Raw genomic sequence first — 25,997 nt, 5'->3', positions numbered from 1 at the left:
CGATTCGTGGACTCGTGAATAATAAAGTTCCAGGACCCGACGGATTTACTAATAAATTCTACAAAACGTTTGGTAGAGTGCTAGCCCCTCTGCTCCAGAGGGTGTTTAACTCTTTTGATGAGGGACAGCTCTTGCCAAAGACCTGGAATCTTCTTCTATAACAGTTATACCCAGACCTGGCAAGGATCCTCAGCTGTGCAGTTCTTATAGACCCAGCTCTCTTTTGGGAGTTGATTATAAGATTTTTACTAAGATCTTGTCCTCCCGATTACAACGTTATCTTCCATCTTTGGTACATGCAGGATTCATACATGGTTGGCAAACCTTTGATAATATACGGAGGGCCCTGCACTTACATAGTAACATAGTAGATGACGGCAGAAAAGGACCTGCACGGTCCATCCAGTCTGCCCAACAAGATAAACTCACATGTGCTACTTTTTGTGTATACCTTACCTTGATTTGTACCTGTCCTTTTCTCAAGCTCAAATGACAAACTCCCCTCTATGTTTTTTTATCTCTGGATGCAGAGAAAGCATTTGACAGAGTGCACTGGCCATTTTTATTTGCTGTTTTAGATAGAATTGGTATTTCTGGTCAATTTTCAGATTGGCTCAGACTGAGCTATGATATGCCATGTGCAGCTGTCCAAGTCAACGGTCAGTGCTCTCACCCCTTTTCACTGTATCGAGGTACTCGTCAAGGCTGTGCTTTGTCTCCTTTACTTTTTGCATTAGTAGTTGATCCTTTGGCCATACATATACACGGACATCCGGATATTAGGGGCCCCCGAGTGGGGATAGCGAATCACGAATCATTCTCTTTGCTGATGATATACTCCTCACCCTGGTGGATCCGACTGCCTCTTTTTCAGTTGTCTCGGCCATGCTGCAGGAATATGGTGCAATTTCGGGATTCAAGATTAACCTTAGTAAGTCAGAAGCCCTCGATATAAGTATCTTGGCCCAACAGGTCACTCTGTTACAGGTGCAGTTTCCCTTTCACTGGGCATTGCGATAGATACGATACCTGGGGATACACCTCCCCCGGGGTTTAGATGATCTTTCTAAAGCCAACTTCTCTGCCAAGACACGTGAGCTGTTTCTGGAAAAGGACCGATGGGAAATCTTAACGATCTCATGGTTGGGGCGTATTGCCACGGTAAAAATGATCCTATTTCCTAAAATGTTATATTTGTTTATGGCACTATCTACTTCCTTGCCAGATTCATTCATGCGGGGTTTGCAGCATAGGGTGTTCCCTTTCATTTGGAAAAAAAGGCCACCAAGGGTACGTAGAGACGTGATGTGTCAATTACGTACACGGGAGGAACGGGAGTCCCCGCCTTTCTTTTATATCACAAAGCGGCTCACCTTAGAATCTTAGCAGACTGGCTCCAGGATGCTGGCAAGATATGGAAAAAGCTTGAACAGACATGGTTGAACCCTTATCCGTTGAAAGCAATACCCTGGCTTCCTGGTCATCTTCTTAAAGAGATCATCAAGGGGGTGCCACCACTACTTCAATGGCCCCTTATCACTTGGAGTAAGATACAAGGCAGGTTCTTCCCAGGCCGTGCCTATTTTACACATATGTTTATTCGCTTTGCCCCACAGTTTGCCCCAGGAGCTCTGGATCCTTGCTATCGTACCTGGGAGGGTCTTGGCCTCCGCGAGCTGGGACAGGTTTCGGAGGAAGGGGTACTACTTCCGTTTGAAGAACTATTTGAGGAATATGGGCTCCCTTACCTCCTTGTAACTCTGGGCAAGTCACTTAACCCTCCATTGCCCCAGGTACAAATAAATAGCCTGTATATAATATGTAAACCACTTTCAATATAGTTGCAAAAACCACAGAAAGGCGGTACATTAAGTCCCATTCCTTTCCCTAATGCCTTCAAGATTTTATAACTTGTAGGGCAAGGGGGTACCTGAGCTTGTCTGAAACTTGTCTTGAGCAAGCACTGGAGAGTGGGGGAAGGAGAGGAGGGATTTCTAGGATTTACAGGGCTCTCCTCGCATATCTCAGGCCTATTGTATACTATCTGTCAAAATGGGAAAAAGCCTTGGGGGTGTCTTATGACTGTGTACAGTGGGAACAGGTCTTCCGGTCATTGCTCCAGGTGTCCACCTCCAACGCCCTGGTGGAAACTGGCTGTAAAACACTTTACTGTTGGTACTGCACCCCTCAACGTTTTGCTAAGATGTTTCGTCAGGGGTCAGCTTTGTGCTGGCGCCAATGTGGGTTGGATGGAGACATGTTCCATATATGGTGGTCATGCTCCCATGCCCAGACATTCTGGACCAGGGTCTTGAAGTTTCTTTTCAGTGTAACGAAAGTTAATTATGAACTGAAAATGGACTATTGTTTTCTCCATTTTAAACCCAGAGGGGCGAAGAAGCCTATTCACCGCCTCGCTTCATAAGTGTTCGTGGCTAGTAAGTTGGTCCTGGCAGCGGCATGGAGGAGCCCCTGCCTCCCTGGTCTTCAAGTGATTTTACATAACATAGTAACATAGTAGATGATGGCAGAAAAAGACCTGCACGGTCCATCCAGTCTGCCCAACAAGATAACTCATATTTGCTGCTTTTTGTGTATACCCTACTTTGATTTGTACCTATGCTCTTCAGGGCACAGACCGTATAAGTCTGCCCCGCACTATCCCCGCCTCCCAACCACCAACCCCACCTCCCAACCACCAGCTCTGGCACAGGCACAGACCGTATAAGTCTGCCCAGCACTATCCTCACCTCCCCAGCCCTGCCTCCCAACCCCGGCTCTGGCACAGACCGTACAAGTCTGTCCAGCACTATCCCCGCCTCCCAACCACCAGTCCCGCTTCCCACCACCGGCTCTGGCACAGACCGTATAAGTCTGCCTAGCCCTATCCCCGCCTCCCAACCTCCAGCCCCGCCTCCCGATCTTGACTAAGCTCCTGAGGATCCATTCCTTCGGCACAGGATTCCTTTATGCTTATCCCACGCATGTTTGAATTCCGTTACCGTTTTTATTTCCACCACCTCCCGCGGGAGGGCATTCCAAGCATCCACTACTCTCTCCGTGAAAAAATACTTCCTGACATTTTTCTTGAGTCTGCCCCCCTTCAATCTCATTTCATGTCCTCTCGTTCTACCACCTTCCCATCTCCGGAAAAGATTCGTTTGCGGATTAATACCTTTCAAATATTTGAACGTCTGTATCATATCACCCCTGTTTCTCCTTTCCTCCAGAGTATACATGTTTAGTTCAGCAAGTCTCTCCTCATACGTCTTGTAACGCAAATCCCATACCATTCTCGTAGCTTTTCTTTGCACCGCTTCAATTCTTTTTACATCCTTAACAAGATATGGCCTCCAAAACTGAACACAATACTCCAGGTGGGGTCTCACCAACGACTTATACAGGGGCATCAACACCTCCTTTCTTCTGCTGGTCACACCTCTCTTTATACAGCCTAACAACCTTCTAGCTACTGCCACCGCCTTGTCACACTGTTTCGTCGCCTTCAAATCCTCAGATACTATCACCCCAAGATCCCTCTCTCCGCCCGTACCTATCAGACTCTCCCCACCTAACACATACGTCTCCCGTGGATAAGTTTGACTATATTCATCTGATGTCTAAATTGACAGCTCTGCATACAGGACAGCTATTGAGATAACATAAGACTTGGGACCCATAGGTTCAGTGGACCGCGAATCCAGATCCTTCGTTGAACATCCAATAATAAGGGGAGGGAGTTTCTTCGGGGGGGTTGAGATGTATTAGGGAACAATGCTGAAGAGTTGTGCTTGTATTGAGACCTTGTTTGTTGAAAGGTAATTAAAGCTTCAGTTAGAAGGCAAACCTCTGAAAGCACCGAAGAATCCACACAGGAAGGCATATATAAGTATCTAGTGGTGCTGGAAGGAACAACTATAAAGCAGAAATTACCGAGAGAAAAATAAAGCAGAAATTGCTGAGAGATAAATTCAGTAATGACTACTATAGGAAATTTCCAGTACTATCAAATAACTTTGTTATTGTATACTGGCTTCGTAAACATCTTCAAAAACTAGATTTGTGAACAAGAAAACTCCTCCATGCCCACAAGGTCTTCTGTAAGAATTTGTGCATCTGAGTTTGTAAATTCCTAGATCTAAAAGAGGGTATGGTATTATAGAACTCTGTTACACTGAGTTGGGAAGGTCACTCAGGTAGTCTTTCTTTTTTATTATGAGCTTGCCGATTTCTGTTCCCAGAAATTTCTTTGTGAAATTAAGTTCAAGCATTGTATGTTATGTCTGGTATAACAAAAGGTCCCTTGTCAAATCCCATCTACTTTTTACACCCAAGCAGCTCGGCGGTTTGGGCCTACCAAATCTGCCATGGTATTCTTGGTCTGCCTGTTTAAAAGCACTTCATTGTTGGATAAATCCCTTTGCTCAGTCGCATTGGGTCAGATTGGAGGAGTCTCTAACCTCCTCTTATATATACCCTTTTAGCTTATCTTTTTGCCAACACACATAATTGGTCTCCATTGTTATTTATTTATTTATTGTATTTGTATCCCACGTTTTCCCACCTCTTTGCAGGCTCAATGTGGCTTACAATATATCATGGATAATGGAAATAGCAAAAGATATACATTTGGTTTTACAGAAAGATTTTGGGTTACATGGTCATGAAGTACAAGATAGTGGCATTACAGAAGACATTGACAGACATTAGGAATACGAGATTAGTAGTATTACAGAAGACATTATCAGACATTAGGAATAGAATATACTGGTGTAGTAGAGACATTGTAAAACAATGGACATGTTACGACGTTTGTAGGTGTATTTGGAGATATTACATATTTTATTCTTTGTAGTATATCTTTTCAAAGAGATGAGTCTTTAGAAGTTTACAGAAGTTAGTCAGTTCATAGGTTGCCTTCAAATAGCGTGGTAGCGCGTTCCAGAGTTGCATGCTCATGTATGAGAAGGTGGAGGCGTGTGTTAATTTACTACTGCTACTACTACTACTACTTAACATTTCTAGAGCGCTACTAGGGTTACGCAGCGCTGTACAAAATAAACAAAGAAGGACGGTCCCTGCTCAAATGAGCTTACAATCTAAAGAACGAAATGTCAAGTTGTGCAGTCTAGATTTCCTGGGTAGAGGTGTAGAGGTTAGGTGCCGAAGGCGACATTGAAGAGGTGGGCTTTAAGCAGAGATTTGAAGATGGGGAGGGAGGGAGCCTGACGTATGGGCTTGGGGAGTTTGTTCCACGCGTGGGGTGAGGTGAGGCAGAAAGGGCGGAGCCTGGAGTTGGCGGTGGTGGAGATGGGTACTGAAAGGAGGGATTTGTCTTGAGAGCGGAGGTTACGGGTAGGAACGTAAGGGGAGATGAGGGTTGAGAGGTAAGGAGGGGCTGCAGATCGAGTACATTTGTAGGTTAGTAGCAGAAGCTTGAATTGAATGCGGTACCTGATCGGAAGCCAATGAAGTGACTTGAGGAGAGGGGTGATGTGAGTGTATCGGTTCAGGCGGAAGATAAGACGTGCAGCAGAGTTCTGAACGGACTGAAGGGGGGGATAGGTGGCTAAGTGGGAGACCAGTGAGGAGTAGGTTGCAGTAGTCAAGGCGAGAGGTAACGAGAGAGTGGATGAGAGTTCGGGTGGTGTGCTCAGAAAGGAAAGGGTGGATTTTGCTAATGTTATAGAGGAAGAAGCGACAGGTCTTGGCTAACTGCTGGATGTGCGCAAAGAAGGAGAGGGAGGAGTCGAAGATGACACTGAGGTTGCAGGCAGATGAGACGGGGACAATGAGGGTGTTATCAACTGAGATAGAGAGTGGAGGTAGAGGAGAAGTGGGTTTGGGTGGGAAGACAAGAAGTTCGGTCTTGGCCATGTTCAGTTTCAGGTGGCGGTTGGACATCCAGGCAGCAATGTCGGATAAGCAGGCCGATACTTTGGCCTGGGTTTCCACAGTGATGTCAGGTGTGGAGAGATAAAGCTGGTTGTCGTCTGCATAAAGATGATACTGGAAGCCATGAGACGAGATCAGGGAGCCCAGGGAAGAGGTGTAGATACAGAAAAGAAGGGGTCCAAGGACAGAACCCTGAGGGACTCCAACAGAGAGCGGGATAGGGGTGGAGGAAGAGCCATGAGAGTGTACTCTGAAGGTACGATGGGAGAGATAAGAGGAGAACCAGGAGAGGACAGAGCCCTGGAACCCAAACGAGGACAGTGTGTAAAGAAGTAAGTTGTGATTGACAGTGTCAAAAGCGGCGGATAGGTCGAGGAGAATGAGGATGGAGTAATGACCTTTGGATTTGGCGAGGAACAGGTCATTACAGACTTTGGATAATGCCGTTTCTGTCGAGTGAAGTGGGCGAAAGCCAGATTGAAGCGGATCAAGGATGGTATGAGAGGCGAGAAAATCAATGCAACGGCTGTGAACGGCGCGTTCAAGTATTTTGGAGAGGAAGGGTAGGAGGGAGATGGGGCGGTAGTTGGAGGGACAGGTAGGGTCAAGTGAAGGTTTTTTGAGGAGAGGTGTGACAACAGCATGCTTGAAGGTGTCAGGGACAGTCGCGGTGGAGAGAGAGAGGTTGAGGATATGACAGATGGGGGGGTGATAGTAGGAGAGGTGGTGATAAGTAAGTTGGTGGGGATGGGGTCTGAGGAACAGGTGGTGGATTTCGAGGAGGAGAGAAGATGGGCGGTTTCCTCTTCAGTGATATTAGGAAAGGAGGAGAAGGAGGCCTGGGTTGATTGGTTGAGGGAGTGGGTGATAGGATGAAGAGGAGGAGAAGGTTTAGTGGTGAATTCGAGGTTGATCTTCTGGACCTTGTCGCGGAAGTAGTCAGCCAGTGATTGAGGAGAGAGTGAGGGGGGGGGTGGGAGCGGAGGGCACTTTGAGGAGGGAGTTGAGGGTGGTGAAGAGACGACGAGGGTTAGAGCTGAGGGAGATAGTCAAGTGAGTGTAGTAGTCCTGTTTGGCGAGGAATAGGGAGGACTGGAAGGAGGATAGCATGAATTTGTAGTGAATGAAGTCAGTATGGGTGCGAGATTTCCTCCATAGGCGTTCAGCCGATCGGGAGCAGGAGCGAAGGTAACGGGTGCAAGGGTTAAGCCAGGGCTGGGGATTAGTGCGCCTTGTGGGACGGGAAACAGATGGTGCAAGGGTGTCTAGGGCGGAGGAGAGAGTGGCATTGTACTTGGAAACAGCCTTGTCGATGGACTTGGAGGACGTGATGGACGGGAGATCGGCGATACTAGCGGATAAGGTGGGGGGTCAACAGCCTGGAGATTCCTGGAGGTAGTGGTTAGTGTTGGGCGGGACTGATGGGGAGGGTGATGAAGTGTGAATGTGATCAGGTGATGGTCAGAAATGGGAAGAGCAGAGACGCAGAGATTAGAGGGCGAGCAGGTAGAGGAGAGGACGAGATCAAGACAGTGTCCAGATTTGTGAGTAGGGGTGGTGAAGCTCAGTTGGAGGTTGAAGGAGGAAGTTAGGGTGAGGAATTGAGAAGCTTATGAGTCGGATGGATTATCAGTGTGTATGTTGAAGTCACCAAGAATGAGGGATGGGGATGAGGGCTCAAGAAAAACGGAGAGCCAGGCATCGAAATCAGTAAGGAAGGAAGGGAGGGACTTATCAGGGGGCAGTAGATGACTGCAACTCGGAGAGGCAGCGGGTAGAATAGACGGATGGAATGGACTTCAAAGGATGAGAAGCAGTGAGACTGTGGTAGGAAGAGGGGTTGAAAACTGCAGGAGGGCGAAAGTAGTAGGCCAACGCCGCCACTGCGGCTAGCTGTGCGGGGCGAATGGGAGAAAAGGTAGCCTCCGTGGCAAAGGGCTGCGACTGAGGCAGAGTCGTCGGGGGTGAGCCAGGTTTCGGTTAGGGCGAGCAGATGGAGGGAATGGGAGATGAAGAGATCATGGGTGAAATGCAGTTGGGGAAATGAAGATTAAGGAATGTTCGAGAGGATTTTTTTGCATTCCTGGGTGGCAGATCTATTAGGTCTGACATGTAGGCTGGAGCATCTCCATGGATAATTTTATGAACGAGGGTGCATATTTTGAACATGATTCGTTCTTTGAGTGGGAGCCAGTGCAGTTTCTCTCGTAGGGGCTTTGCACTTTCATACTTTGGTTTTCCGAATATTAGTCTGGCCGCTGTGTTCTGGGCTGTTTGGAGTTTTTTCAGTATATGTTCTTTACAGCCGGCATAGAGTGAGTTACAATAATCCAGATGACTGAGTACCAATGATTGTACCAGATTGCGGAAGACGATCCTTGGAAAAAATGGTCTTATTCTTTTTAGTTTCCACATTGAGTGAAACATCTTTTTGGTTGTGTTATGCCATCACCCCTTTATTTCTTCTGTTCGTCTTAGCTGGAGGAAGGTTTGCTCTCTGAAATCTGTTTCACCTGCCTTGACTCCCCTTATGCCTCTCCTGGCTAACTCTCATATAAGAGCAGATCGATAAGAGAGAAATATCAATTTATTAAATCACAAAAATATTCAGAATCAGCCCGACACAGGCCGTATTTCGCCCAGCAGGGCTGCGTCAGGGGCTATATAATATTCTTTTACTGTTGAGGAAGTGTGGGTGCAGGACGCAAGGTCCGTCCTGCACCCACACAACTCTGAAATGTGTGGGTGCAGGACCTTGCGTCGCTCCCTTTTATGACTTATCCGGTATGCTGTTTTTTTTGCACAACCCTTTGAAGATATATGCCTCCACACCTTCTAGACATTTTATACAGCGATATTAATCTTCCTCGACAGTAAAAGAATATTATATAGCCCCTGACGCAGCCCTGCTGGGCGAAACACGGCCTGTGTCGGGCTGATTCTGAATATTTTTGTGATTTAATAAATTGATATTTCTCTCATCGATCTGCTCTTTTGTGTTTCCATTTTGAAGTTTGCAGACCGGTTGCCCTGTTGTTTTCTTTAACTCTCATATAAGGACTTTTCGCTTACCTAGTGATCTAGCTAATTTTCCTTTGGCCAAGTTATTCCTGCATATCGACTATATCTGATATTTTCTGCACATTTCAAGTGATGCTTTCGCTCTTTCAGTATGTCCAAATTCGCCATTTCATTTCCACTACTGTTCCTATTGAATGCATTACTCGTTCATTGTTATTTTTTGAAGAGGTTCTCTTTCAACGTCTTTCTCTACAAAACTTTATATCACACTTTTTTAAAAACACCTTTCTGACTTTCACCCTGCCGTTTTCACTACATGGATCTTTGGGAACAGCTGGTAGGAAAACAGTCTATCGAGACTCCGGTATGGTCTTATTCTTTCCACTCTTCTGTCTCACTGACACTAATACTCAACTTAGAATTCTCTATTTGTCTCACTCTACATGGCATACATAAGTGGCAGATGCAGTCCTCTCCCTTATGCTTTAGGGGATGCCCCACCCAGGAAGATATGGCACAAATGTGGTGGGCATGTTCACATGTTCAATCTTTTCGGAAAATGACAGTTACTTACATTTCCAATTTACTTCAGATTTACAACATCCCACTGGACCCAGCTTTCATTCTCCTTGAAATGCCTCCACTCCATTTAGCTTTTCATAAACATTTAGATTTAACCAGACAGTTGTTGCTTATTGCCAAAGTTTGCACAGAAATGGAAAGATTCAGCATTGCCCTCCAAACGTTTCTGATTAGATAAAGTTTGGAGAATTGCCAGATTGGAAAGACTAGTCTACAGAAACGTAAACCCTGGAGGTACTCTTTTCTTTGAACCCCTTTCTTTCGGGCTCCTACACTCGGTTGTCTTAGCCCATTGATGGCGTCAACTGATAGGATTTGAGTATATAAAGGTTCTTTTACTACATGCTATATGTTTTAAAACATATACCTGTACTGTTTTGTGGCTTTTGCTTCACTTCCTGGACTATATTTCTTCTATCTGCTCTTTCTTTTCTGTCTGTTTCTATTGGTTCCTATATATACGGAATTGGTTATTGATTATATTTTGCAGCCTTTCTGAAAATGCTTATAATGTTCATTATTTGATGTATTTTTGATCTGCTGCATCATTATTATTCTGGCTATTCTGATTATAAATTATGTGAAAATAAAAACAGAAATCTGTGACACTGGTCAATCTACTGTCATAGGTCCCCAGGCTTATTTAATGGCAGCATCAGATCCCAATAAACAAAAGGTATTGAAATATGTATGAAGACTTCTAGAATCCTTCTGATGAGTAGAAGGAATGGGTGAAAATCTTATCGATACCAAAAAGAAGAAGCAACAGAATTTCTGAAGCAAGAAAAAAACATTTTCAAGCAATTAGATCAGCAGGGGAGAAACAACAAGTGTCAAATGCATAAGTACAGCGGAAAATAAAAAGTGTTACTCCAGGAACTATTTGTGGATCAAAATCGGACACATGAATGGTTAAAGAGAGATGAGCTGAAACCTAAGGATGAGCAATTGATAGTTGCAGCTCAGGACAGTGGATTATAGACAAGATGGTTCACAGCAAGCATTGGAAAAAACTGATGCACCAGACGTTTGTAGATTCTGTAAGAAAGCTTAAGTAACAGTTTCCAGCTCTAAGTGCCATAATATAATTTAAGGAATAATGCACCAAATGTCTGACCTGAAATAGTCTAGTGCTGGTATTTTGAGGAAAAACATTTTTGAGTAAAAAGTTACTATAAAAACTCGAAAAATGAAAAAGAACACAAAAAGAAACAACAGAAGAGAAAATTAGAACATCTGCGAGAGGATTAAAGGAGGCTATGACCAATGATACCAGTCCACGATGAGCTGACATTAAGCTTGTTTGTTTGCCACCAGCTAAGGACATTTGAGGTCTTTTCCTCCCAGCAATAAAATAAGATAAAATAATATTATTTGACAGATTATCGCAGGGGGATTGTCAATATTATTATTTGTTACATTTGTATTCCACATTTTCCCACCTTTTTGCAGGCTCAATGTGGCTTACATATAACCGTTAATGGCGTTAACCAATTCCGGTCTGAACAAATACATAGTATGAATGAGTACAAAGTGATATTGTGGTAGAATGAGGTACATGTATGGTAGGTACAATTGGGGAAACTTAGGGAGGGAAAGGGGGAAGAAGAGTCAGGTAATGTCCGTTATGGTCTTTGGTTACATTGTGTCGCAAGTGTCTAGGTATTTTTATGTTGGGTCGGTGGGGTATGCTCTTCTGAACGGGTCTGTCTTTAGTGCTTTCCGAAAATTTAGGTGATTGAGCGTAGTTTTTACTGCTTTTGGTAATGCGTTCCATAATTGTGCGCTTAGGTAGGAAAAGCTGGATGCATAGGTGGATTTGTATTTGAGTCCTTTGCTGGTTGGGTAGTGGAGGTTTAAGTATGATCGTGCAGATTTTGTTGTGTTTCTGGTTGGCAGGTCGATAAGGTCTGTCATGTATCCCGGTGCCTCGCCTTAGATAATTTTATGGACAATAGTGTTTTCTGCTTGTTATAGAGTCTTAGGTAGCGATATCGCTGAAGTGAGTCTATGATATTAATAAAATACTTCCTGACATTACTCCTGAGTCTGCTCCCCATTCAACCTCAATTCATGTCCTCTAGTTCTACCACTGTCCCATCTCCGGAAAAGGTTTGTTTGCGAATTAATTCCTTTGAAATATTTGAACGTCTGTATCATGTCACCCTGTTTCTCCTTTCCTCCAAGGTAGGTCGGCAACTCTCTCGTCATACGGTTTGCAATGCAAATCCCATACCATTTTTGTAGCTTTTTTTGCACCGCTTCCAGTCTTTTTATATCTTTAGCAAGATACGGCCTCCAAAACTGAACACAATACTCCAAGTGGGGCCTGAATGGTTTGAATATGTGGAAATCCACAGATATTTAAAGGTAGCTATAAGTGGTTTTGCAGGAAATCACTCTGAAAGCAAAAAAAAAAAAAAAAAAAACTAACAAAATATTAGATTTTTTCAATTCCTACCACAAAAATGAAACACATAAACATATTGGTCTGTTTGAGTTTTTCTGTATTCCAAGAACGCCAACTCTTTAGCCTTTATTTTCTCAGCAACTTGCTTGGACAACCATATCGGTTTCCCTTTTCTCTTGTTTTTATTTACTCTGCTTACATAAAGGTTTATAACTTCTTTCAGCCTGGACTACTGCCTTTCCACTTCTCGTATATCCTCCCAGCCCATCAGCTCTTTCTTCAGGAATTCCCCCATTTTACTAAAGTCAGCATGTTTGAAATCCAGGACTTTAAGTCTCAGTGAGTCAGCCAAATCCTCTGTCAAAAAAGTTCTCTGGGAGGGGCTAGCAATGACACAGTTTGATAAAAACAATTAAATTCAGGTAGAAACTAACTTTTCTCCTAAGTATTCCCAAGAATTATAGCAGTTTCATCGATGGACACTGTTAGACAGAGATATAGGGATATCCGATAAGGACAGGGAATGGTTTTTCTCATACCTATCTGATCGTATATGTCCAGTCTCATGGCAGGGAGATATTTCAATTCGGTGTACCTCACATGCGATGTATCTGAAGGCTCTCTTTGAGCTCTGACAGTTTTTAACATATTCCTAGCCCCATTACCAAGTCTCATACAAACGTTGGAGTTAACTGAACTCTGGAAACCAAGATGGCACTGAATGTACCCCTGCTAAAGCCCCTCATGAGCTTGGAATGGACTGCGGAAATACTCTCTGAAGTAAAAGCAGTTGTAGAGGTTGCTATTGATAACAAAAATGACAACAGTTCTTCAACAAAATTGATAATGCTCATGAGCGCTGAGATAGTTTGGGCCTGGAACGTGAGGCGGACTCTCTGCATCTGATGGAGGTGGACTCTCTGCATCGGGTGGAGACTAGGCAAGACTCCATGGAAAAACAAGGCCCTGGTAGACAAAATCGAAGATCTGGAAAACCGGGCTAGACGTAATAACCTGCACCTGGTAGGCATTCCGGAGAGTTTCCAAGAGGGAGATTTGTTGCACTATCTGGAGACTTGGTTATCGCAGAGTCTGCATTTAAGTGCATACCACGGACCATTCCGGATTGTGCAAGCTCATCATCTGGGTGCCCATATGGTGATCTTAAGGGTCCTGAACTTTGCCCACCAGGTGGAAATATTACGGGCGCTATGGGCTGGCAAAACTTTGCAAGTGGACAATCGTATCATTTTGTGCTTTCAAGACTATTCAGTGGCAGTTGCATTCAGCCGTCGTAAATTCAGTGTAATTTTATTTATTTATTTATTTATTTGTTGAATTTGTATCCCACATTATCCCACCTCTTTGCAGGCTCAATGTGGCTTACAATACATCATGAATAGCGGATACAAGAAAAGAGTAGACATTTGGTATTACAGAGGGTTTTAGGTTATATGATAATGATGAAGCATATTAGTAATAAAACAAGAAAACATAAGACAGTTTTGGATACATGTGGAGGATTTCACATGTGTTGATCTTTGTGATATGTCTTGTTGAAGAGATGGGTCTTCAGTAGTTTGCGGAAGCTGGTTAGTTCATGGATCGTTTTTAGGTTGCGCAGCAGCACGTTCCAGAATTGTGTGCTCATATAGGAAAAGGTTGATGCGTGCATTAGTTTGTATTTTAGACCTTTACAGTTGGGGAAATGAAGATTAAGAAATGTACAAGATGATTTTTTAGCGTTCCTGGGTGGTAGGTCTATCAGGTCTGACATGTAGGCTGGGGCATCGCCATGAATGATTTTGTGAACTAGGGTACACCTTGAACGCGATGTGTTCTTTGAGTGGGAGCCAGTGTAGCTTCTCACTTAGGGGTTTAGCATCATATTTTGATTTTCCGAATATGAGTCTGGCTGCTGTGTTCTGGGCTGTCTGGAGTTTATTGAGTATTTGCTCTTTGCAGCCAGCGTAGAGTGCATTACAGTAGTCTAGATGACTGAGTACAAATGATTGTACCAGATTATGGAAGACGGTCCTTGGGAAGAATGGTCTTACTCTTTTTAATTTCCACATTGAGTGGAACATCTTGTCACGTTTCCTGGCTGTTCTGAGCATGGGCACTGGTGGCCATCTTGGATTCAGGCTTATTCCAGGGTTTGGCGGCCATCTTGGAGAGGGCTGTTAGGCCAGGGCAGCCATCTTGGAGGTGGCATCTGCAGGAAGAAAGCCCTTATTTGGTCACAGGGTGTTCCCGATGGGGGCTGCCATCTTGTTTTCAGCTGTGCCTGGTTGAGCCTGATTCCTTCCTATTTAAGGCTCTGCCCTCAGTCTATCAGTGCTTCGGCCTCTACTCGGTTCGCTGACTAGTAGCAGTGCTTTGGATCTACTTCTGACGGATACCTGGTTCTGACCTCTGCCTGTTCCTGGACCTGCTTTTGACCACTGCCTGTTCCTGGACCTGCTTTTGACTGCTGCCTGGTACTGACCCCTGCCTGTTCCTGGACCTGCTTCTGACTGCTGCCTGGTACTGACCACTGCCTGTTCCTGGACCTTCTAGTGACCGCTGCCTGGTGTTGACCTGTTGCCTAGCCCTGGTTTGCTGTGACCTGCTGCTTGGTCTAACCCTGTGGACTCTGTGCTGGACTTTGTTCTCTCTGTTGCTGGCCGCCCGAACTCAGGGGCTCAACTCCTGGGGAATGGCGGGAGGCACAGAGAGAACTCAGGGTTTGGGCCGACAACCCGGTGAGGGTTTCCTTCACCGTGTTCAAGGGCTCACCTCTCCTTGGAGATACATTACACATCTTTTTGGATGTGTTTTTCGCGTGACTTTCAAGTGTTAGGTGTCGATCAATGGTAACTCCAAGAATTTTTAGGGTGTCCGAAATTGGTAGGTTCAGTTTTGGTGTGTTGATGGTGGTATATTTGTTTGTGTTGTGTTGAGAGGTGAGTATTAGGCATTGGGTTTTTTCTGCATTAAGTTTCAGCTGGAATGCATCTGCCCATGAATGCATGATATGTAGACTTTGGTTGATGTCGTTGGAAATTTCCTTTAAGTCTTGTTTAAATGGGATGTAGATCGTTACGTCATCAGCGTATATGTATGCGTTGAGGTTTTGGTTTGATAGTAGTTTGGCCAAGGGTATCATCATTAGGTTGAATAAGGTCGGTGAAAGGGGGGATCCCTGTGGAACTCCGCATTCAAGTGTCCATGTGGTTGATGTAATCGAATTTGATGTCACTTGATATGAGCGTGTGGATAGGAACCCCTTGAACCAATTGAGAACGTTGCCTCCGATACCGAAGTATTCGAGGATGTATAGTAGAATTCCGTGATCAACCATGTCAAAGGCGCTAGACATGTCGAATTGTAGAAGTAGTATGTTCTTGCCAGTTGTAATCATTTGTTTGAATTTAGTTGTGAGCGTAACTAGTACTGTTTCATTACTGTGGTTAGACCGAAATCCTGACTGGGAGTCGTGTAATATTGAGAACTTGTTTAAATAGTTTGTGAGTTGTTTGGTCACCATCCCTTCTGTTATTTTGGTTATTTAGGGAATGGATGCTACTGGCCTATAGTTGGTTAGTTCACTAGCATTTTTCTTTGCATCTTTGGGTATAGGGGTGAGTAGAATGTTTCCTTTCTCCTTCGGGAAGAGTCCATTTTGTAGCATAAAGTTCACGTGTTTTGTTAGGTCTATTATAAATTGTTGAGGGGCCAATGTCATAAGGTTGTTTGGGCATATGTCTACTTTGCAATGAGATTTGGCGAATCTTTTAAGCGTTTGGGAGATGAGATCCTCCAATAGTATCTCGAATTCGGTCCAAGTTCTATCTGCTGGATATACTCCAGGGTCTGGGTCCAGACAGTCTAGGAATACAGCATATTCAATGGGGCTGGCAGGTATTTTGAGTCGCAGTTGTACGATTTTCTTCTTGAAATACTTTGCGAGGCTATTGGCTCCTGGTGTGTCTTTGCTGTTGTTTGTGACTGGTGTGGTGTCTATTAGTTTATCCACGAGTTGGAAAAGTTTATGTGTGTCCTTGTAGTTTGGTCTGATTTCATTTTTGTAATATAGTCTTTTGGTTTGTCTTATGGTATATTTGTATTTTCTTCAAAGTTGTTTCCAGGCATTGTGTGGGTTCATTTTTCTTTTTATTCCACGCTCGTTCTAACCTTCTAACTTGAGTTTTAAGATTTTTCAGTTCTTCATTGAACCATGGTATTGAGTTCTTTCTGTATGTATGCACAGTATTGAATAAGTGTCAGATCTGCTTCACACTTCTTTATCCAGTCCACCTTCGGGTGATCCACGAGGGCCATACAGTTTTCCATGACACCCCTGCAGAGACACGGGCCTTTTTGGATTTGATCTACATCGGAATCGGGAGCCTGATTTTATAGCTCGGATTAATTCACTTTCTCTCTAGTCTCTATCAGAGGCTTGTTGCATGTGGTCTAGCTATTTCAGCGTCCTTTAGAGTGTGGACACTATCTGAGAAACTTAATGAGGGAATAATTTTGTTGGCTTGGGATCTGTAGTTTTGTGATCTCCAGTCTTGCTTTGGGTTTGACTGCTGAGTTGAGCATCCCCCAAACATACCAACCCCAAACCTAGTGAAGAGCTAGGTTTGGGGGAGGGTATGTTTGGGGGACGATTTGTGTGTATGAGCTTGGATTAGAGGGGGGGGGGGAGGTTGGTTCACAGGGGAATCTTTCTCTGGATACGTGTAAGACTGGGTTAAGGGTTTTGTTAGGAGGTTGGGTGGGAAGGTTGTTTTGGGGGTTGGAAGTTGTACTGCAGGTTTGCTTGTGTGGATGGCTGCGAGTATGGTGTGTTTTGTTAATGGTCTGTGTTATGATGAGGGGGAACCTGGGCACTGGGAGTCCCTGGGAAAATCTGTTCTTTTTGTTCTGGGTGAGTCTTGAGGGTTTGTTCTTGGAATGTGGCAGGTATTAATTTGCCCATTAAGAGGACAAAGATCTTACAGGAGAGAAAGGAAAAGCCTGTCTTCAGGAAACCCACCTAAATGATGAGGAACAATAAAAATTGAAGCGTAGTTGCGTGGGGTCAGTACATTATTCATCTGGTACTAACCATAGTGCAGGGGTGATAGTACTCATGATCAGTATATCAATACCATAGCAGATTCATAAGGTGCTGGTGGAACGGGAGGTGCATTGGACTGTTCAGAGCTCATTCTTAATCTTTGTGTCCCTAATATTTTCGCTCTCTCCTTCTTTCAGACACTCATTAAAGTTGTGGCACCATATCTACATTTCCCTCTTTTAGTTATGAGGGGCTTTAATATTGCAATGGATCCTTCTGTGGATAGGAAGGGTGGAGGGGGGCCTTGTTGATCTTAGAACTAGTCGGGACCTTCAATAGTTATGAGTGATCAGCTGCGTTTGCTCATCAAACACCTGAAGCGTCCTACACGTTACATTTCCCTCAATCGGGCCTTTCTGGCTCAAATGGTGGCAACAGCAGAATGTCCAAGTTGTACAGCTTAGCCGGCTACATTAGTGCATCTGTTCTGTACCTGCTCCTTAATAAGACCTTTCTGGATGCGGGTGCAGATGCATCTTTCAGTAATACTGGGTAGACGCCTGCCTCTCTGGGTGGACATTCAGTTCTTGAAATTTTGTTTCCTTGGGTCTGTGATCGGGCCCTAATTGTCTGCTGCATAAGGCTTATTTTTTAATCCAGAAAGAATATTTTGATGTGTTGGAGACAGGCTGATTGGAGGAATGAACTTGTCGATCTAATGAAGACTGTACACTAGTCAGTGGCTTCCTGGAGCCTGGAAGTCTTTTCAACAAATTTGATCCTCAGGGTGTGATCGCTTGCCACATCATGCTCGTAGCTACTTGCTGAACCTATAACTTGGACTTTAGGAAGGGGTGGAGGGTGGTAAGGTTTTGCTCTATTATTTGCGGATCAGACTGCCGTGAAGAAACAACATGTGCGTTCGGTCTGATCTCTTGCAGTGAATGCGTGTGGGGGGATGAAACTTGAAAAATTACCATGCTATACCTCTTCTTACAGATATTGTTCTTATCATTGTGTGATTCTAATAAAGATATTACAAAAAAGAAAATATCAACTTGATTGTGAGGGGGGGGGGGGCAGATTTACGAAGGGTTTTTGTATTACTAAACTGTTCTCCTACAATAATCTGCAATGCTCTTATATATATATATTTATTTATTTATAGAAAAAGATGATTCCAGAAGCAGTAATACAAAGTCACATGACTGGAAGCTCAGTGAGAAACCTAAAAGGGAAAAGATGTTATCAGAAAGAGAGAAAGCGGAGACTCCTTCCTGTTCTGACTGGGGAAAAAATGTAAATAAACAAAAGCATTCAACAGAAGGCTCAGCTCCATGTGAACACAGTACCAGTAATATCATACAGATGAGAGATCAAAGATGTTTATGTGATGTATGTGAGATATTCCTCTGCGATCATTTAACTCTGAAATCACATCCTAGATCCGATACTGAAGAGAGACCATCTACATGTACGAACTATGGGAAAAACGTCTGTCAAAAGACAGAACTACACGGGCAACAGAAAACATGCATAAAAGAAACATATTCTATATCTTCTGAGTCTGGAAAAGGTTTTAGTAGGAAGAAAGAGCTAGTGCAACCTGAAATTATTCATGAAACTAGAGTATATAAAAGTACAGAATATGGGAAAAGCTTTCCCAATAGAGAAAATATTACAAAATACCAGAAAACCAACACTAATGAGAGACTAGCTTCATATCCTGGTTGTGACCAAAACTTCAATCAAGAAGAAAACTTCATTGGAAATGCAAAATTCTACCTAGGAGAGACACTAGTTTCCAGTACTGCATATATAAAAAATTTCAGTCATGAAGATGCTTTCACAGATTATAATAAAATGCAAACTGGTGAGAAATTGATCGCTTCTACTAAAGGTGAAAATGTCTTTTGTAGGAAGACAAACTTCTTGAAAGACCAGAAAAACAAGAGCTTGTATACTTGTGCGGATAGTGATACAAACGCTTGTTGGAAAACAAACCTCACAATGCACAACAGAATCCACACAGGAGTGAAACCATTTAACTGTACTGAGTGTAACAGCTTTGGTCAGATGCCAGTCCTCACGACACACCAGAGAATCCAAATCGGAGAGAAGCCATTTATATGTTCTGAGTGTAATAAAACCTTTAGTCAGAAGGCATACCTCAGAAAACACCAGAGAATCCACAGGGGAGTGAAACCATTTACCTGTGCCAATTGTGGTAAAAGCTTTACTGAGAAGGAAACACTCCGAAGGCACTGGCAAATCCACACAGGTCTGAAACCCTTTCACTGCACTGAGTGTAATAAAAGCTTCAAGCGGAAGGCAGCCCTCATAATACACAAGAGAATCCACTTGGGAGTGAAGCCATTCAAATGTGCTGACTGTGGTAAAAGTTTCACTGAGAAGGGAAACCTCAATATACACCAGAGAATCCACACAGGAATGAAGCCCTTTCACTGCACTGAGTGTAATAAATGCTTCAGTCAGAAGTCAACCCTCATACAACACCAGACTGTCCACACAGGAATGAAGCCCTTTAACTGTACTGAGTGTAATAAAAGCTTCAATCGGAAGTCAAAGTTAACAATACACCAGAGAATCCACTTGGGTGTGAAGCCATTCATATGTGCTGACTGTGGTAAAAGTTTCACTGAGAAGGGAAACCTCAGTATACACCAGAGAATCCACACAGGAATGAAACCCTTTCACTGCATTGAGTGTAATAAAAGATTCAGCCACAAGGCATACCTCTCAAGACACCAGAGACTCCACACAGGAATGAAACCCTTTCACTGCACTGAGTGTAATAAAGGCTTCAGTCAGAAGTCAACCCTCATACTACACCAGAGTGTCCACACAGGAATGAAGCCCTTTAACTGTTCTGAGTGTAATAAAAGCTTCAATCGGAAGTCAAAGTTAACAGTACACCAGAGAATCCACTTGGGTGTGAAGCCATTCATATGTGCTGATTGTGGTAAAAGTTTCACTGAAAAGGGAAACCTCAATATACACCAGAGAATCCACACAGGATTGAAACCCTTTCACTGCACTGAATGTAATAAAAGCTTTAGTCAGAAGTCAACCCTCACAAAACACCAGAGAGTCCACACAGGAATGAAACCCTTTCACTGCACAGAGTGTAATAAAAGATTCAGTCAGAAGGCATACCTCACAAGACACCAGATAAGACACACAGGAATGAAACCCTTTCACTGCACTGAGTGTAATAAATGCTTCAGTCAGAAGTCAACCCTCATACTACACCAGAGTGTCCACACTGGAATGAAGCCCTTTAACTGTACTGAGTGTAATAAAAGCTTCAATCGGAAGTCAAACTTAACAATACACCAGAGCATTCACTTGGGTGTGAAGCCATTCATATGTGCTGACTGTGGTAAAAGTTTCACTGAGAAGGGAAACCTCAATATACACCAGAGAATCCACACAGGACTAAAACCTTTTCACTGCACTGAGTGTAATAAAAGATTCAGTCAGAAGGCATACCTCACAATACACCAGAGAATCCACACAGGAGTGAAACCCTTTCACTGCACTGAGTGTAATAAAAGATTCAGCCAGAAGGCATACCTCACAAGACACCAGAAAAGACACACAGGAATGAAACCCTTTCACTGCACTGAGTGTAATAAATGCTTCAGTCAGAAATCAACCCTCATACAACACCAGAGTGTCCACACAGGAACAAAGCCCTTTAACTGTACTGAGTGTAATAAAAGCTTCAATCGGAAGTCAAAATTAACAATACATCAGCGAATCCACTTGGGTGTGAAGCCATTCATATGTGCTGACTGTGGTAAAAGTTTCACTGAGAAGGGAAACCTCAGTATACACCAGAGAATCCACACAGGATGGAAACCCTTTCACTGCGCTGAGTGTAATAAAACATTCAAGAGGAAGGCAGCCCTCATAATACACCAGAGAACCCACACAGGATTGAAACCCTTTCACTGCACTGAGTGTAATAAATGCTTCAATCAGAAGTCAACCCTCATACTACACCAGAGTGTCCACACAGGAATGAAGCCCTTTAACTGTACTGAGTGTAATAAAAGCTTCAATCGGAAGTCAAAGTTAACAATACACCAGAGAATACACTTGGGTGTGAAGCCATTCATATGTGCTGACTGTGGTAAAAGTTTCACTGAAAAGGGAAACCTTAATATACACCAGAGAATCCACACGGGATTGAAACCCTTTCACTGCACTGAGTGTAATAAAAGCTTTAGTCAGAAGTCAACCCTCACAAAACACCAGAGAGTCCACACGGGAATGAAACCCTTTCACTGCGCTGAGTGTAATAAAAGATTCAGTCAGAAGGCATACCTCACAAGACACCAGATAAGACACACAGGAATGAAACCCTTTCACTGCACTGAGTGTAATAAATGCTTCAGTCAGAAGTCATCCCTCTTACTGCACCAGAGTGTCCACACAGGAATGAAGCCCTTTAACTGTACTGAGTGTAATAAAAGCTTCAATCGGAAGTCAAACTTAACAATACACCAGAGAATTCACTTGGGTGTGAAGCCATTCATATGTGCTGACTGTGGTAAAAGTTTCACTGAGAAGGGAAACCTCAATATACACCAGAGAATCCACACAGGACTGAAACCCTTTCACTGCACTGAGTGTAATAAAAGATTCAGTCAGAAGGCATACCTCACAATACACCAGAGAATCCACACAGGACTGAAACCCTTTCACTGCACTGAGTGTAATAAAAGATTCAGTCAGAAGGCATACCTCACAAAACACCAGAGAAGACACACAGGAATGAAACCCTTTCACTGCACTGAGTGTAATAAATGCTTCAGTCAGAAGTCAACCCTCATACGACACCAGAGTGTCCACACAGGAATGAAGCCCTTTAACTGTACTGAGTGTAATAAAAGCTTCAATCGGAAGTCAAAGTTAACAATACACCAGCGAATCCACTTGGGTGTGAAGCCATTCATATGTGCTGATTGTGGTAAATGTTTCACTGAAAAGGGAAATCTCAATATACACCAGAGAATCCACACAGGATTGAAACCCTTTCACTGCACTGAGTGTAATAAAAGCTTCAGTCAGAAGTCAACCCTCACAAAACACCAGAGACTCCACACAGGAATGAAACCCTTTCACTGCACTGAGTGTAATAAAAGATTCAGTCTGAAGGCATACCTCACAAAACACCAGAGAAGACACACAGGAATGAAACCCTTTCACTGCACTGAGTGTAATAAATGCTTCAGTCAGATGTCAACCCTCATACGACATCAGAGTGTCCACACAGGAATGAAGCCCTTTAACTGTACTGAGTGTAATAAAAGCTTCAATCGTAAGTCAAAGTTTACAATACACCAGAGAATCCACATGGGTGTGAAGCCATTCATATGTGCTGACTGTGGTAAAAGTTTCACAGAAAAGAGAAACCTCATTATACATCAGAGAATTCACACAGGATTGAAACCCTTTCACTGCACTGAGTGTAATAAAAGCTTCAGTCAGAAGTCAACCCTCACAAAACACCACAGAGTCCACACAGGAATGAAACCCTTTCACTGCACTGAGTGTAATAAAAGATTCAGTCAGAAGGCATACCTCACAAGACACCAGAAAAGACACACAGGAATGAAACCCTTTCACTGCACTGAGTGTAATAAATGCTTCAGTCAGAAGTCAACCCTCATACAACACCAAAGTGTCCACACAGGAATAAAACCCTTTAACTGTACTGAGTGTAATAAAAGCTTCAATCGGCAGTCAAAATTAACAATACACCAGAGAATCCACTTGGGTGTGAAGCCATTCATATGTGCGGACTGTGGTAAAGGTTTCACTGAGAAGGGAAACCTCAATATACACCAGAGAATCCACACAGGACTGAAACCCTTTCACTGCACTGAGTGTAATAAAAGCTTCAAGCGGAAGGCAGCCCTCAAAATACACCAAAGAATCCACTTGGGTGTGAAGCCATTCATTTGTGCTGACTGTGGTAAAAATTTCACTGAGAAGGGAAACCTCACAAGACACCAGAGAAGACACACAGGAATGAAACCCTTTCACTGCACTGAGTGTAATAAATGCTTCAGTCAGAAGTCAACCCTCATACAACACCAGAGTGTCCACACAGGAATGAAGCCCTTTAACTGTACTGAGTGTAATAAAAGCTTCAATCGGAAGTCAAAGTTAACAATACACCAGAGAATCCACATGGGTGTGAAGCCATTCATATGTGCTGACTGTGGTAAAAGTTTCACTGAAAAGGGAAACCTCAATATACACCAGAGAATCCACACAGGAATGAAACCCTTTCACTGTACTGAGTGTAATAAAAGTTTCAGTCAGAAATCAAAGTTAACAATACACCAGAGAATCCACACAGGAATGAAACCCTTTCACTGCACTGAGTGTAATAAAAGCTTCAGTCAGAAGTCAAAGCTCACAATACACCAGAGAATCCACACAGGAATGAAACCCTTCACTGTACTGAGTGTAATAAAGGATTCAGTGAGTAGGCAATCCTCACAAAACACCAGAGAAGACACACAGGAATGAAACCCTTTCACTGCACTAAGTGTAATAAAAGCTTCCGTCAGAAGGTACACCTCATAAAACACGAGAGAATTCACATGAGTGTGAAGCAATTCATATGTACTGAGTGTGGTAAACGTTTCACTGAGATGAGAAATCTCATAATACACCATAGAATCCACACAGGAATGAAACCCTTTCACTACTGAGTGTAATAAAAGCTTCAGTCAGAAGGCATACCTCAGAAAACACCAGAGAGTCCACACAAGGGTGAAGCCATTTACATGTTCCAAGTGTGGTAAAAGCTTCACTGAGAATGGGACACTGGGAAGACATTGGAGAATCCACACAGGAATGAATCCCTTTATTTGTTGTAAGTGTAATAAAAGCTTCAGTCAGAAGACAAGCCTCAAAAAACACCAGAGAATCCACAAAGGAGAGTAGCCATTTACATCTTACATTTCCAATTTACTTCAGATTGACATCCCACTGGACCCAGCTTTCATTCTCCTTGAAATGCCTCCACTCCATTTAGCTTTTCATAAACATTTAGATTTATTCAGACAGTTGTTGCTTATTGCCAATGTTTGCACAGAAATGGAAAGATTCAGCATTGTCCTCCAAACATTTCTGATTAGATAAAGTTTGGAGAATTGCCAGATTGGAAAGACTAGTCTACAGAAATGTAAACCCTGGAGGTACTCTTTTCTTTGAACCCCTCTCTTTTGGGCTCCTACACTCCCTTAACTTAGCCCATTGATGGCATCAACTGATAGGATTTGCATATATAAATGTTTCTTTTACTACATGCTATATGTTTTAAAACATATACCTGTACTGTTTTGTGTCTTATGCTTCCCTTCCTGACCTTCTTGGACTATATTTCTTCTATCTGCTCTCTCTTTTCTGTCTGTTACTATTGTTCCTAAATATACAGAATTGGTTCCCACATATACGGAATTGGTTATTGATTATATTTTGCAGCTTTTCTGAAAATGCCTGTATAATTTATAATGTTCATTATTTGATGTATTTTTGATCTGCTGCATTGTTATTGTTATGGTTTTTATTATGATAATAAATAAAGTTATTTGAAAATAAAAAAAGAAATCTGTTACACTGATCAAACTACTGTCATAGGCCTCCAGGCTTATTTAATGGCAGCATCAGATCCCAATAAACAAAAGGTATTGAAATATTAATAAAGACTTCTAGAATCTTTCCGATGAGTAGATGTTATGGGTGAAAATCTCTCTGTCTGCCTATCCAGCTAAGTCAGTGGGTGGCGGTAAGGTCTGAGACCCAAAATGGATGCGCACCAATTTTCATTTTGCTGCCTGTCCATTTTTGGTCAAAATAAAAAAAAGGCATTGTTACGGGTGCGCTGAGAAATGATTCTGCACGCATCCAATACATTTGGCTACATTACCACAGGCCATTTTTCAGCACACCTTGGTAAAAGGACCCCAAAAGGAATTGTGGAAAACCCAAGAGATTCTGTATAAATGTGTGGTATGGTTACTCTTCACCTGTGCCACACGGCAGTGAACACAGAATGATGGATGTATCTGGTTCTAGATTGTAAGCTCTTTGAGCAGGGACTGTCTTTTTGTGTATGGTGTACAGCGCTGCATATGCCTTGTAGCGCTATAGAAATGATAACCTGGGGCATCCTCATCCCGATGGATGATAAGCTGGATGCAAGGAAACTGGACATATTGGTAAAAGAGAAAAACAGAAGAAGGGGGGTCCAATGCTTCCACAAACAAATCAGAAGGATCAAAAAAAACACACAAGGGTGGAAGAACGCCAACAAGTCCAAAAATGACCACTTCTGAAACCACGGTAGTAAGAGCACCAAATGAAAACTTATTGGGACCCTAAACGGTCCGTGTTTTGGCTAGACAGCCTTCATCAGGGGTCTAAAAACATAAAACTAATTAATTTAAAACATCAAAACACAGTATGTAAAATATATATTGTGAGACGAGACAAATATAAAGCTTTAAAATTAGAAAATATGAATATGAATTATAATAAAATGATACCATGCATAAAAATCTTAAGACTTAATCGCACAGTGTTCATATATTGCACAGAAAAAAACATTGTAATGTTTTGTAAGTAGAGCAATTAAATATATACATCTATATAAATAAAATCCTCCCTCAAACACGAAGCACTAACGAACTCCGTGTCTCCTCAGACGCGGAAAAAGAAAAACTGAGGGGCGTGTCCGCACATGCGCAGTGCGATCGCTCGCGCGACGGAACGCCGTAGAAGAGATTTCTAGATTTTGCTTTAAAATCCTCCGGGGCCGACGTGGCGTCACCCATGTTGTGAAGTGTGGGAGTCACGTGATGTGCTAGAGGGAGCAGGACGTGCGCTTTGCTCTCTCTGAGGGAACCAGGCCCATAACTGCAACTTGACCCGAAAATCTATTCCAGAGTAACCTCTTTATTTGTCGGGGCACGAGGAGACTGTATGGACAAA

At 43.0% G+C, this 25,997-nt stretch overlaps 1 protein-coding gene and 1 pseudogene across 1 annotated transcript; both read left to right on the top strand.

Annotated features, from left to right (window-relative positions):
* Positions 1-18,133: 18,133 nt before the first annotated feature.
* LOC115468684 lies at positions 18,134-22,088 on the top strand (annotated as a pseudogene).
* Positions 22,089-22,163: 75 nt separating this feature from the next.
* LOC115463061 (gastrula zinc finger protein XlCGF57.1-like) lies at positions 22,164-24,555 on the top strand. Its single transcript, XM_030193257.1, has one exon. It carries the CDS (start codon positions 22,182-22,184, stop codon positions 23,526-23,528), a length of 1,347 nt encoding a protein of 448 aa, XP_030049117.1. The 5' UTR covers positions 22,164-22,181; the 3' UTR covers positions 23,529-24,555.
* The last annotated feature ends 1,442 nt before the right edge of the window (positions 24,556-25,997 follow it).

This window comes from Microcaecilia unicolor, chromosome 1, assembly GCF_901765095.1.
Source record: "Microcaecilia unicolor chromosome 1, aMicUni1.1, whole genome shotgun sequence".
In the NCBI taxonomy this organism is placed as follows: domain Eukaryota; kingdom Metazoa; phylum Chordata; class Amphibia; order Gymnophiona; family Siphonopidae; genus Microcaecilia; species Microcaecilia unicolor.
The sequence above is the reverse complement of the archived record's forward strand: the minus strand, read 5'-3'. Positions and strand labels throughout refer to the sequence as shown.